This window comes from Hippocampus guttulatus, chromosome 14 (genome assembly GCF_054856545.1).
Source record: "Hippocampus guttulatus isolate MCC_2025c chromosome 14, RoL_Hgut_1.0, whole genome shotgun sequence".
Classification (NCBI taxonomy): Eukaryota; Metazoa; Chordata; class Actinopteri; order Syngnathiformes; family Syngnathidae; genus Hippocampus; species Hippocampus guttulatus.
Window position 1 is genome coordinate 4,633,422 of NC_141274.1, and position 13,892 is coordinate 4,647,313.

At 45.2% G+C, this 13,892-nt stretch overlaps 1 protein-coding gene across 3 annotated transcripts in view; it reads left to right on the top strand.

Moving 5' to 3' along the window:
- The first annotated feature begins 2,573 nt into the window (after positions 1–2,573).
- Positions 2,574–13,892, top strand: part of cadm3 (cell adhesion molecule 3) — an 85,676-nt gene continuing 74,357 nt past the window's right edge. For 2 of the 3 annotated variants that reach the window (XM_086128735.1, XM_086128737.1), the window contains exons 1-2: positions 2,574–2,837; positions 6,478–6,657. In XM_086128735.1, the coding sequence (XP_085984861.1) occupies positions 6,579–6,657 (79 nt within the window). In that variant the 5' untranslated portion in view covers positions 2,574–2,837; positions 6,478–6,578. Of the gene's footprint in view, positions 2,838–4,443; positions 4,539–6,477; positions 6,658–13,892 lie in introns of all 3 variants that reach the window. The other variant, XM_086128736.1, reaches the window with a different exon arrangement.

The following is a 13,892-nucleotide window of genomic DNA, read 5'->3' on the forward strand; positions in this document are numbered from 1 at the left end:
ATCGTGGTTGTGGCATTTTTGGAAATGTGACAGTGAAAAAAAAAAATATTGCCATGTGTGCCACTCTATTTATAGCTTTAGAGGATGGGAACTATCAAGCGGGTGAGGAGGCTTTGTATGAGTCGTGTCTTTTCAAGATTTGCGATGAATACTAATTTCTCCAAGTGAGGGTTACGCTCGCTTCAGTGTGCTAATTTATCTTTTATAAAAAGCCACCCCCAGTGTGGTGTTCACGGTGCAGTCTTCGTGTATGTACGTGTGTGTCTGACCGCGCGCGCACCATCACGATTGCACACAAACGGAACAACTTGTCTTGCCATCCCCCGTTTGCGCAAAAAGGCTATCTTGATAGTGAACATTGGCGGCTTGACATGCTTTATTTTTACATGGCGTTTGATTTCTGTTCTAATTGAAGCTGGATATTAATTTCTGCACTTTATTTCGGTGGATTTCTCCCCCCCCCCCTTTGCATTATTATTTTTTGTCAGCAAGATGTACTGTATTTTTGGGCAAGACATGTATTTTTAGATTTTTAAATTTAAAAAATATTTTTTCCTAATTTTTACAAATCAAACCTTGTCCTTCGTTATTTTCTATTTGTAATTGTAGTTAATTCATGTATTTTTGATTTTTGTGGGATTTTTTTATTTAAATCTAACATTTAATCTTTTACTGTATATTGGAGTTTTTAAATGTGATGTGATTGTGGAAAATCATTTACATTTTCGACCACATACAGTATATAATTTTACCTGAATAATATTTTCAAAAAGAAAAATTCCATCTCATATCTATTTTTTTTATTTCCAAAATTGTATTTTGTGGTGCGTTTAAAAGGAATTCATTTTCAGTCGATTTTTTTGCAGTGTGTTTTTACATCAGATGCAACATTTGCTGAGCCGTCCCAGTTGGGAATCCTCCCATAGATTGTTTGTGATGTCCCTGCCCCCCCCCCGCCACCCCCTTTTCGACTTGAGAAAAATGGACTCGAGTCAAACATTTTCTGAGATATTTTCACGTATAAGTGCTGAACAGGTGCACGCTTCGACATCTGTCAAAAAGACCCCCACACCGCCCCCTCCTTGTTGCGTCTATTATTTTTTTGTTTAGTGCTCGAGGCAGCCGTCATCCGTGCTTAACCCTGTCATGTCACGCATACGCACACACATACACACGCACACACGTGTACACACTTAATCCACCACTAAAACTAATCCTTAATCCTCTCTGGCAAGTTGAACAAACCAGCACTGCACCCGCCCACCCTCCATCCTCATTCCCAGATGGGACGGACAACATGCAAATTCAGCATTAAGTGCATGCAAATGCTTTGAGAGCGTCACACAAGTTCCTCAGGGAAGATTATTGATTCCTTTTTGTTCCCCCTCAAATATTCAGCGAACAATATGGTTCTCAGCATTGTGGTTATTTTGTTATTTTGTGACATTAATCAAGTTTTTATGGCACTGGGAAATGACAACCACAGTTGATGGTGTGCGCCTTGCCAAAAAGTAATTTTTTTATGTGAATTGTTCAAAGTTTCTGTCATGGTCAATCGGCTGATTTTTTAATTTTAAATGTAATTTTATATATATCTACTGTATATATACATGTATATTTTTTTTAATTCATGGGCTAAGTAATCAGATATCAGAATTTTGTCCTGCCAAATACTCTGTAGTCGAGGTTGGTCTGCCAAGTCCTTGAAGTTTTGTTCCAAATTTTTTGTGGGTCCTCTCTGTGCGCCCTTAAAAAAGCCAATCTGGCTTTCGATTCTTTTTGCTGATGAGTGCTTTGCATCTTGTGGTATGGCCTGTCCATTTCTTCTGTCGAAGTCTTCTTTGAACAGCGGATTCAGATTCCTTCACCTTTGCCCTGTGGAAGTTGGCAGTGATGTCACTGACTCTTGTCTTTGGCTGTTTCTTCACAGCTCTCTCAATTTTTCAACGACTGTTGATACCTTTGGCTGACCTGCGTTTGATCTCTGCTGCTCAGCACACCATGTCGTTTCTTCCTTCTTCAGGACAATTCCAAATTGTTGTGTGTGCCAAATGTTTGTGCAATCGCTCCGATTGATATTTCCTCTCAGCTTCGAGATGGTTCGCTTTTCTGGAGGACAACAGTTATCATGGTCACTGTTGAGAAACTAGACGATCGGGAGAATTTTTAATGGAAAAAAAAAAAAAGCTTCTCGCAACAATGAATCGATGATCAGAAATAATTACCAATAAACTTGATAATCGAGGAACCACCTCTTGAATGTTTTTGTGCTGCGTCCACTGCTGCATGCTGACTATTCTTGCTGCTTTTTTTTGGTCCACCTCTATTCTGTTCCGCTCCACAATAGTGGTGATGACGTTTTATTCTCACTCACAGGGACACACAACCCTCCTTTTTCTTCCCTTGGCTTCGGCCCCTGCCCGCTCTGTTCTGTCATTGTGGGCCAAATGCTATTAAAAACCCCTCCCTCACTTCTCTCTCTCTCTCTCTCTCTCTCTCTCTCTCTCTCTCTCTCTCTCTCTCTCTCTCTCTCTCTCTTTCTCTCTCCCCCTCTCGTTCGTCCCGCCCTCCCTCTCGCTCCATCCAGCCCAGACTGTGTTTTGCTGCAGTGAGCGGCAGCCCTGTGCAGAGAAGCGCGTGAAAAGGAGGTTGCAAAACAAACACCACACAACAAGAAGAAGAAGGAGGTAAAAAAAAAAAAAAACAGAAGAGGAAGGGAGCAGGAAAAAGAGTGGAGTAGCAGAAGAAGACGAAAAAAAAAAAGAAGGGAGATCACATCCCGCGGGAGGGACGAACAAGCGGACCTAAGTAGAGACACCGGGAGGCGGGACGTAACGGTGCGTGTGCACACTTGGTAGCATTCCTGACTATTTTTCTTATTTGTGAGCGCGCGATAGCGGAGACACCTGTCACGCGTCTGCAGGAATGTGCGAGCGAGCGTGCGCGCGCACGGCGAGCATGCTCCCCTCGCTGGGTCGCGCGCGCTCTCGAGTCTGTTGTGCGAGCTCATCATCATCATCATAATCCCTTTGTTTTGTTGCGTGTGTTGTTTTATTATTTGGAAAAAGACTCTCGCTGTCCTGTTTTTTAAAAAAAAAAGTGCCTTCATCATCACCATCATGCGTTGTTATGGTCGGCCATTATTGTTATGCCGTGATAAATAAAGTGTGTTGTAATACCCCCCCCCCCCTTCCACACACACTTTCCCCGCCCTAACCGTCCGCCCGTCCCGCAGGCGCTCGGTGACAATGAGCATGCATGCGCGCGGCTGTTTGCAGACGTTCACGTGTACAGCGTGTTTTCGTGCGCGCGTGCGCGCGAGACAGGTGCGCCCGAGTGCTCCTTTGTTAATTCCCATTAAAAGCGGAATTATCAAGCTTCACTTCACACCGCTTGCAAACACGCTTGCCCCCCCCCCCCTTTTCCGCCGCACGACTTGCCTGCTTACACGCCAAGCCATTGATCCTTTTCACATTACTCGGGGGGGAGACATTTCCGCTGCTAAGTTGATGCGCTTTCGCTGCACACCGAGCGACTGCGGATGCACGTCCCACTATCGCAGTCAAACATTTTCACAGCATGCTTCGCGATTGATGTACCGTCAGAATCGCCCAACACATTTTTTAGCTGCCTGGTCACCACTCAAGGGTACGCCCCGACTGCTTCTTAAAGTTAACTAACTCGTCGAGGCTCCAGCTCACCCACAAGACTAATGACAAGCGGATAAAACGGATAGTTCGATCTTGACACTTTGGATGCCGCGCGACTTTCTAGTCCAAGGTTCACTCTTGATGCTTATCCACGGCACATTTTGCTGTTGATAAGATAGTTTTGCAACAGTGTAACGGATGCCACCCAGCGCTGTGCGACATTGTGTTCGTGAACCTCACTCCCCGGACTCGGTTGTCTCGGTGTTTACCGCGGGCCAAGCTGTGGATTATGACGCACGTTTCCCCATATTTGGCCACGGTTGCTCACCAGACAACCAGGAAGTCGGCTGGAGGCTTTTCCTGCTGGTTGTTGTTCACACGGCAGGTTAATTGTGATTTTTTTTAAATCTCATATGTGGCATTTCTTTTTCTTTTTTTCCACGCAATGCGGACAGTATAATTCTGTTTGCTCTTGCAACAAAAAGTTTTAACCGTAGCTGGCTTCCATCCATCCATCCATTTTCCGAACCGCTTGATCCTCACTAGGGTCGCGGGGGGTGCTGGAGCCTATCCCAGCCGTCTTCGGGCAGTAGGCGGGGAATCGGCTGAATCAGTTGCCAGCCAATCGCAGGGCACACAGAGACGAACAACCATCCATGCCCACACTCACACCTAGGGACAATTTAGATCGTCCAATCAGCCTGCCATGCATGTTTTTTGGAATGTGGGAGGAAACCGGAGTACCCGGAGAAAACCCACGCAGGCCCGGGGATAACATGCAAACTCCACACAGGGAGGCCGGAGCTGGAATCGAACCCGGTACCTCTGCACTGTGAAGCCGACGTGCTAACCACTGGACTACCGGGCCGCCCTCGTAGCTGGCTTCCCGTAAGCCTATTTTGTACGATGATTTTAAACATGTCACATCGGCTTTTTGAGATTCACTGGTGTAATTGTCCTTTCAAATTTAACCTATAAAAGCTTGCGCAAGGTGGATTTGACCATGCGTTGTCATTCATAGCGTTGATGGTTCAGAATCCACCTGTCAGCACCAAAATACCAACCCCCCCCCCCCCCCTCCTCCCAAAAAACAAAATCTTAAAAAGTTTATTTGCATGTCAGATTAAAAATCCAAACTGGGTGCACGTCCTGCAATGTGAATGTAGCCTTTTGCTGTTAGCGCTCTGCTAGCACTGCAAATTGCTGTGCTACTAGCAGCTAGTAGCTTATTAGCCTCTAGTGGGCTGGCAGGCTGGGCCCGGTCTCTCCAATACTCCACAACCTTCCTTCTGGCGTAGATCCACACAACAGAGACAGAAAGTGAACTGTAACTGTTTTTTTAATGTTTGCTAGCTAGCAAGCTAACAGAAGAACTAATGAGCGAGCTTGCTCAATAAAGAGCTGGGGCATCCAATATGTTCGTGCCTCGTTTGTACTGTGGGTACCTACATAACAAAATACTTAAAGTAGGGTTAACCGGTTTTTTTTTTTTTTCCCCAGACAGTGGCACACGCTATTTAACTTGTAGCTGACAAAAGGCACTTAAGCATGTACTGTATGAAGGAACCTATTTCAAAAAAAAAAAAAAAAAAAAAGTCCCACTGAATGGATCGCAATCAATCTTTTCCCCCGTAGAACAACTCGCAATTGATGCTTTTCCAATACCTAGCTCAATACACTATTGCACAGTTTGCTTTTGACACTTCTCCACTGCACAACGATCACTCTACTTTTCCACAGCATAGATTGCCATTCTACTGCATGGCTCGCAAGTGACCCATTTTTCCACTGCATCTTTGGCGAGTGGCACTTTTACACTGCGCGACAGACACTTTTTTCCACTGCACAGCTTGCTATTGATGCCTTCTGATGCTCAGTTGATGCCATCCCACTGCATGGCAACGCGACTGACGGTTCATTTGCTATTGACCATTTTCCACTGCAAGGCTCGCCGTTTGTATGCTCAACCCTGTCATGAGAGGAGCAGAAAAACAATTAGAACCAAGTCATGAAGAACAAACGTAAACATAACAAATGACTTCTTTGTGAGCCTTTTTCATTGAAGAAGTGGTTCGATTAGCCAACATGTGTACTCAAGTAAGCGTGCTGCGCGTACTCAAGTAAGTGTACTGGTACTTTTGAAGAATATGACTGAAGTAAAAGTAGTCCTCCAAATAATTACTTGATTGATGGCTACTCGGGAATGGGGGGTGCGGTGGGGGGCGGACTACTCATGCACTAACTGGTGAGTCACTTGTGCTTTATTATTTTGATCTTTTAAAATCAGCATGCACGTCAAATCGGCAAAACCATAAAATAGTACATTGCTGTCCACCTCTGCTCGTTATTGATGCTTTGTCATTGCACAGCTCGCTATTTCCAATCTCTGACTCCCTATTGACCCTTCCCCACTGAATAAGCAACCATAAACACTCATGCTAACGTTAGCGTACCCAGCGGCTGTGCCTCGGTCTCCAGTCATAAATCTTGGTTCGCTGTCTTATTGCGACCACGCTACTGTTTTTCAAGGGGTAATCCAATTGCGCTTGTGGTCCAGCAATGTTGTTTTGGTCTCAGTCAAGGCCCCCCCCCCCCTCCCCCCTCTTCACCACTCACTCCCGCCCCCCTGCCCATCATTCCTCCCCTGCTCATTACCGTCAGTTTGGTCCCATCCCTCCTTCGTTCCCCACTCTCGCCACTTCAACCCTTCCTTCAGCGTGTTATGACATAAGCCGATCGATGCACGCACGAGGTCATTTATTCATGGCGGGCGGGGGATGGAGAAGAGCGATAACAAACCAATAACCACTCTGACGTTTTCCTGCAGGTAACCTCCATCGGGACCCCCCCTCCCTCTCCTCCTCCTGTGAACTCCCCCCTCGCCCCCGCAATTGGAAGCCAACGAGCAGGATATTAGTGCGACCAAGCATGGCTTTCCCATCAGCTCCGTTATGGATTGTCAGCGTATTGACGCTACTCTCTGCGGTTTGCAGCAACGTGGTCTTTGGTGAGTACCCTCTGATACCCCCCCCCCCCCCCCCGACACACACCTCCTTAGACCTCTACTGGGGGGGGCTCTGCCCTCAGCATCCCACTTGTTCTCTTGCTTATCCATTGAAGCTTTTTGCGGCTCTCCTGTATTATAAGAAGGGGAGCGCTGAGGTGGAACTAACCACATGGGACACTCCCAACACCCCCAGTTGAGCCCACCATGTATCAGGCATATGAGTGTCCATGGGAACACACATAGGGAACTTTGGCCTCATTTTCACCATGTGGTCTCGTTTAGTTCGGTACGGTATGCATCTTTTGGGCGTTTTCAGCAGTGCCCAAAATGTCTGATCGTCTTATCATCACATCCTGATCAGCACTTATTGTATCTTGGCAAAGTAAAACGTAGCGCTCAATAGAAATGTGGCGCACGGATCAGTTTGGTACCTGAGTGGTGGAAAGCATACGTAATCCTGACCGGTACTTAGTGATCCAACCCCTATCAAGGCTATCGGAACTTGACTGCATGCTATTATGGTTCAGTTCTATAAACAAAAGCCCAGCACAATGGAAACGTAGTACTGCCATCGGCAGTCACCGATCCAAACCATACCTTGACTACAGTTTATTGAATTTTTTTTAATTTTTGATGTGGTATCCGATGGCACGGTTTGCTGTTGTGAGGCAGTGTGTTCAAGCCACAGCCAACTCTTTTTGCACGATGACAAATTGATCTGTTTAGCTCGGTGGAAAGGCGACTCAGAGTTCACTTTGGTTCAGTACCCGTGCGGTGGCAATGCAAATCCGAATCGGGTCATTTTTCGTCCGTCTTTTGTCAGGGAATTGGTCACAGTGGTAAAATTACACATTTCCCTTTAGCCACATTTCCACTTTGTAGCGTGGTTCACTTTGGGATGTTACATATTGTTTTGGCATTTTAACACATGGCCAAAATATCGGACGCTATTCTTGTTAGGGTGGTTTATGCAAATTCTAATCAGCAGTACTAGTTTATGTAGTATAGATATTTTGAAACATTTCCATTGAACAGCTTACTTTTGGGCTAGCCTTTATCAGGGTACTCATCGAGGAAGCAATTTTGGGCCATTTCCATTGTCACAGTCCCTGAAAGTAATGCTGCATATTGGATGCAAAAGTACACTTTACTTGTGATTTACTATTTTGTTTTATTGGTTGGACGAGACTTGTCACCTACTTGGTTAAAATCTAATAAACCATGAAAAACTAAAGTAAATCAAATGATACACACCAATATCATGCTGTTTGATATGTTTCCATTGTAGTGGGGCCCTTCCTTCCTTTTTGGCACACTTTTGCAATGCAACTGGTGAGAGAAGCTTGGTATCGTTTATTTGAGAAGGCTGAAGGAGAATCTTGGGTCAATTACGGTGTGTTTTCTAGTTTGGGTGGGATGATGTCATTTTTGCGTGTTCGCAGCTCATGTCTCAGTATTTCATGCCAAAAAAGAAAAAAAAACACAAAACAAGCAAACTGCTGAGCCGATTGTCGCCAAACCTGGCGGTGCGGTAGAGCAAGCCAAGGAAGAAACCCGAGGGCGTCAGACCCGTTTGATAGTCAATGAGTGCTAGCGGAGGAGCCGTATGCGCTCTGTTGGGCACGAAAACCCCCCCCCCTGAAACACGGAGTACACACTACGCCGCGCTATCAAACATCCCACCGCGCTGCCTTTTGATTGACACTTCATTGAGCAATGTGTTTATTATTGTGCTTGGAGCACATAGATTATAGTTTAGCTCCTTTCACACGGGAGTGTCAGGAAAAGTGGAGCCAGAACACAAGTGTCGGCACTTATGCGCCTGTGCTTTTCAGACAGAGGTGAAGGAAAAGTGGGTGTTAAAAGTTAAGTCTGTTACCCTTACGCCAGGGGTGTCCAAATCGGGTCCTCGAGGGCCGCGATACTGCATGTTTTACTTTTCCTTCCTCCACCACACCTGACGCAAATGACCAGGATTCTTCTCAGGCTTCTGCGGAGCTTGCAAATAAGCTGAGCATTTGAATCAGGTGAAACAGCTAAAACATGCAGGATAGGGGCCCTTGAGGACCAGATTTGGACACCACTGCATTTCACGCTGCCACCATCCAATCTATGATACTACAGACAGAAAACATCTTTGTTCGTCAAGGTCGGGGGTCGGCAACATGCGGCTCCAGAGTCGCATGCGGCTCTTTAGCGACATCTAGTGGCTCCCTGGAGCTTATTAAAAAATATTTGAAAATGGAAAAAGATTTTGATAGTAGGCTAAAATAGCTCAAATAGGTATAGATACATGTTGCAGCTCCGAAAAAGGAGAGCTGTGGTGTTGGTTTTTCAAAACCTACACTTTATTTATGCTTTTAACAGTCTCGACAAACACAGACACGTCTGCGTCCGACTCCGTGCCTTCTCTCTTCTCGTTCAACTCGAGAGGCGTTCTAATACAGCCTCCGAAAAACGCAAATTCATGATCACTTCACTGACACTAAGAAAAGCGAAAATAATGCACCAAAACAAAAAATCAAGCGAGGAAATCACAAAATAAATTCTTTGGGGCATTTGTGAACACACAACAAAGGAATGAATAACATAAACAATTCTGAGACAGTCCAGTCTCCTACATACATACAGAATGTGTTTCTTTCAGTGTAAGTTTTATAGAAGGCTTTTATTTTTTTGCGACTCCAGACATATTTGTTTGTTTTGTTTTTTTTTTTGTCCGATATGGCTCTTTCAACATTTTGGGTTGCCGACCCCTGGTCAAGGTGAAAGGAGCCTACAGTATTTCACGCTTAATGGAAGCTACAGAATCAAGCAGGGGTCTGCACGTGAACACAAGCCCCTTTCATACTGTACGTACACGCTATCCTTTTCCAAGAAAATATTGACATGGAATCGGAGGATTTGATTTTGACCCATACATTTTCTGGCTTCATTGGTCACTGCCTGTAAAAGTTTGGGCCTGCTAACATTTTTCTCAGATTCCTGTTCTGTATGAAAGGTACGGATATCAAATCAGGAGCTGATGTCTGTATCTTGATACTTGTGACTGCCGAGTACTGCTGGGAATTTTCGGGGGTGTTTTCCTGGGTAGCTGTGTTGTGCGATAGGTGTCAACACCAAATTGTGGTGGTCTCAGCTCTCTTTTTACCGCCGGGATCCAGGGAGGCTGTGTGAAAGGTGCCGACATGATAATGAGCAGTTGAACATGATCTGTGAATTTTGTGGCTTTCAAAGGTAGAATTGGTCTTAACTTCCCATCAAAGCCAAGATGTACGTATTTAGCATTTCATCCACATACTGTTTTCTGTGAAATGTATCAACATGGAATGAGGTTTAGAGCGACCTTTTTTCCACCGCTTGTTCTGAAGTTGCTGTTCTGTGTGAAAGGTACCGATTTCTAAGGTTCCAACGTAGTATTAGTAGAATAACAGCGATGGGACGCCGGCCATTCAAATGACTTACCGGAGGAAGGAATTTCTTATTGCGGTTTTTGAGGTTGTCAAAGCTGTCTTTTTCTGACTTTTTGCTGGTTAATGGGTTTGTGTGAGCAGTACTGATTTCCTAACTCCTGAGATGCTTTCAGTGGCAAGGATGGCGGACAGTGAAAATACTCATTGAAGACAAAAGTGTGGGTGTTGGAGGAAAGTAGTATTAGAGATACAGTATAAGACTGTTTATTCAAGTGAGGAATTTTTCATGTGAAAAGTACCGATTTTCCAATTTCTGAGGTCATATCATACGCTGTACAGCGACCGGTCACACTGCCTGTTACAACTGGTCCAGTGTCATTGTGTTATTCTTTTTTCTTTTTTTTTTTTTTTTTTTCAAGGTGCTCACCAAAGCCAGCTTTTTCACAGCTTTTTTTTCTGTGCTGCTGTTCAGAGTGAAAAGTTTCAATTTTTTAAGCTTTTGAGATACTATGTTGCGCAACATCACCTATTAAAGACAGAGATTTAAGTGCTGTGTTGTGTGAAAGGTGGGGGGGGAAAAAAAAGACCAACAACGTGCTCATGTGCCACTGTCTCCCCTTGGCTGCAGATATCCATTTTCTGGTCGTGTGTGTGTGTGTGTGTGTACAGCAATAATAAAAGAGTGTTTGCACTCCAAACATAGCGCAGGGACAGGTGTGTCTTACAGTAGCGAGCGCGGCGGGACTTCGGAAGGTTATCCACCCCGCGGCGAGCTTCAAAGGAGCCGGACTGTTTTGTCCGTTTGCGTAATCGCTCCTGCTCGGTCATGGCTGCGGTTCCGTCGCTGACTTCAGTGGGCGAGCTCGACTTCGCCGCAACGCAGGTGGAACGTGGCTCCTCACGCGTTTTCCCGATTTTCATTGCGAGTGGATATCACACATTTGCATTTTCAAAACATCTCTCCGGGTGCACGCCCACGAGTACACCCACACTTTTACTGTAATCCACGGCGACAGCCGGGTCCGCCAGTTTATGAATCATGAATTATGCATGCCGTAGTAGCGTAGAAACGGCGAGCAAAGGTGGCCGTGCGCTCCTCCTTACTTTGTTGTTAACGATCTTGGCCGGCATTCACACGGACGTTGGTGCCCGCTGGGAAGTGTGAGCGTGCATGGGCGACCATCCTTGCCCAGCTTTGGCTTCACTGCTCTTTTGCATTATCTTGTCTGTGAAGGTGAGTCATTATGCGCCGCTGGCGGTTTGACGGTGTCGCGACGAGGATGTCAATATTTGGAGGTTAGTAGCGGGAGAAGGGGGCAAGCGTGCATTCTTAAACCGAACCCGACCCCCTTTTCCCTGATCCTAACTCCAACCATGAGACTAACCCAAGGAACGCCTCACCTGCGCAACAAACTCTGATTTTGACGGCACGGGTATTCTTATGAGCCTTGTGACTTTTCCAACATTCGAAATTTGTAATGGAAACTTTGATCATGGTCCATCCTCCCTAGCTGTGAAATCAGTCATCTTACCCACAAATCACCTTCCAAAAAAATTTGGGCACGGGAATTTGGAAGTATGAACTTCTGCAATTGGACTGATTGCTTGCAACTTGCAGCTTTTAGTACCACGTTATCTGTGAAAAAACCCTACACTCAAAAAACTAACACATCGCCCTGAGACTCAACCCCCATCCTCCAACCGCTTACCCTTTATTGAAAAAAAAAAGGTGGGTGGCTTTACAGGACCGGCATTTCTCCTCACTGGTAGCTCACACTTGCCCTGCCATCACTGTGCTCATATTTACCTGAGTTTGTATTTAAGACCCTTTTTGACGGTAAATGTGCCATCTCACCGGAGACAGATGCTAATATTACTTACACTAGATCAAATGCGATGACGCGTCTGCTGGGAAATGAGAACATCCGCCCCCGTTCGCACCGCAGGCAGACATTAATCAGAGTTAAACTTGCTTCTTTTCTTCATCACCTTAAGTGCGGGAATTTGTCGGAGTGCCGCAATAAATAGTCACAATGAATCGCCCGCCCAGGTCCCGCTCGCCAGTGAGTTGGCAGACGAAACGCTCCGTTCCTCAGGGGAGCTTCGCACGAGGCAACCACGACGCATGCCAACATTTCAGCAGACGAGCGAAGGAAAGGAGAAACATGGCAGATAGCGCCCCCCACCCCCTTCCTCTAAACCCCTCATTCACCTCTACCCATCACCATCTGCCCAGAGGGAGCGAGAGAGAGGTCACGGAATGGTTAGAGCCAGAAAATGACCTATTTCATTCCAGAAGCGTCGCAATTGAAGGAGATCCCTTGGAGGAATGTTACTCATCCGCCAACTGGAGCGGCAGAGACGCTGAGTGATTGTTCGCTCCGCCAAAGGATTGTGTGCATCTTCCCGATTTTAACCTGGATTTCCCTTGGGTAGAATTGGTACTGTTTTAATAGTTGTATAATCTGTCCAAGCAGGCATTGAACGGATTAGTTGAAGAATCAAACTTACTAGTCAACATTGTTTATTGTTCAATGAGGGTGAATCGTTTATCATGTTATTGGCATGTCCTTTTTTTGAATTGTAATTTACAGAGGACTTTCAACTCAGCCGTTACTGGCCAACTTATCATCTGCCAAACTGTAACGTTAAATGGAGCTGTGACATGTCCGGCCAGCAAGGCAACACAGTCTGCAAGTGTCTGTGCTGAACCAACAATACGGAAAATGCACTGTAGTTGTGTGCGTAGCGGTTAGCCTTGCTTGGTCATCTTCATCTAATCTGATTGCAGCTAGCGCTAAAAGATTCACTCCAGTGTCACAAGGCAAGGAATGGGCAGCGGTGCAAAGTAATACAGTGGTACCTCCACTTACAAAACGTCTCAACAGGAAAATATTGTCTCTTGTTATGAAAGAAAATTCAAGATACGAAAGGTAAAAATACAGTCTGTCCTGCTACTCGCAGCTCCGAGTTTCCTGAATGCAACATACTTATATAGCTGCTCTGCCATTGGCTATTACCAAGCATCATCCTGGCATCCCATTGGCTAAGAGGGACCTCTACAGTATGAGTCTATGTGTGGAGATAGATAGATATGTGTCGATACAGCATCCTCGTCATTCGCCCAGGAGGTGTTCCGATGGTTTTCAGTAAATGCGAATAACCAGAAAAAGTGTTCACCAGTCGGGCGATCACGAGTCGGGCGGACGCTCACTATGCTGATGTTTGCCGACAAAATCAAACGTCCTTGGATCAGTTCTTCAAAACGCCAGGCAAAAACCACTTCTGAGATAGAACATGGAATAAAGAGGGTCAAAAATGACGAGGACGCAGTTAAAAGTCAAATGACCATCATTTTTATTCTTTATTCTATTCTTTGTTTACGCACAACTCCCATTTATTGTGCAATAATCTAATTGTAGCATGTATTCGTTACATATTTTGATGCATTTTTATGCTTTAGAAAACATTTATGTATGAATTTTGGGGGGGCGTGGAACGGATTAGGGCATTTACATGGAAAATGCGTCTCTACTTACAAAGTTTTCTAGTTAAGAAATTTCTTCTAGAACCAATTAATTTCATAAGTAGAGGTACCACTGTACTCTTTTTTTCACCAAAATGACACGTCCAGTAATTCCTGAACCGAAACTGTGCTAGCAAGAATTTTATTCATATCGCAACACGTTGTAACCAACCACAGTTGTAAACAACACTAAAGTTACATTCATTGTAATAGTGGGTTTAGGATTAGGGTTTTGGTGTAGGTTTAGGGTTGAGGGGTAAGAATCCAACCTGTTTCCCCTTCAGAGCTCCAGTAGT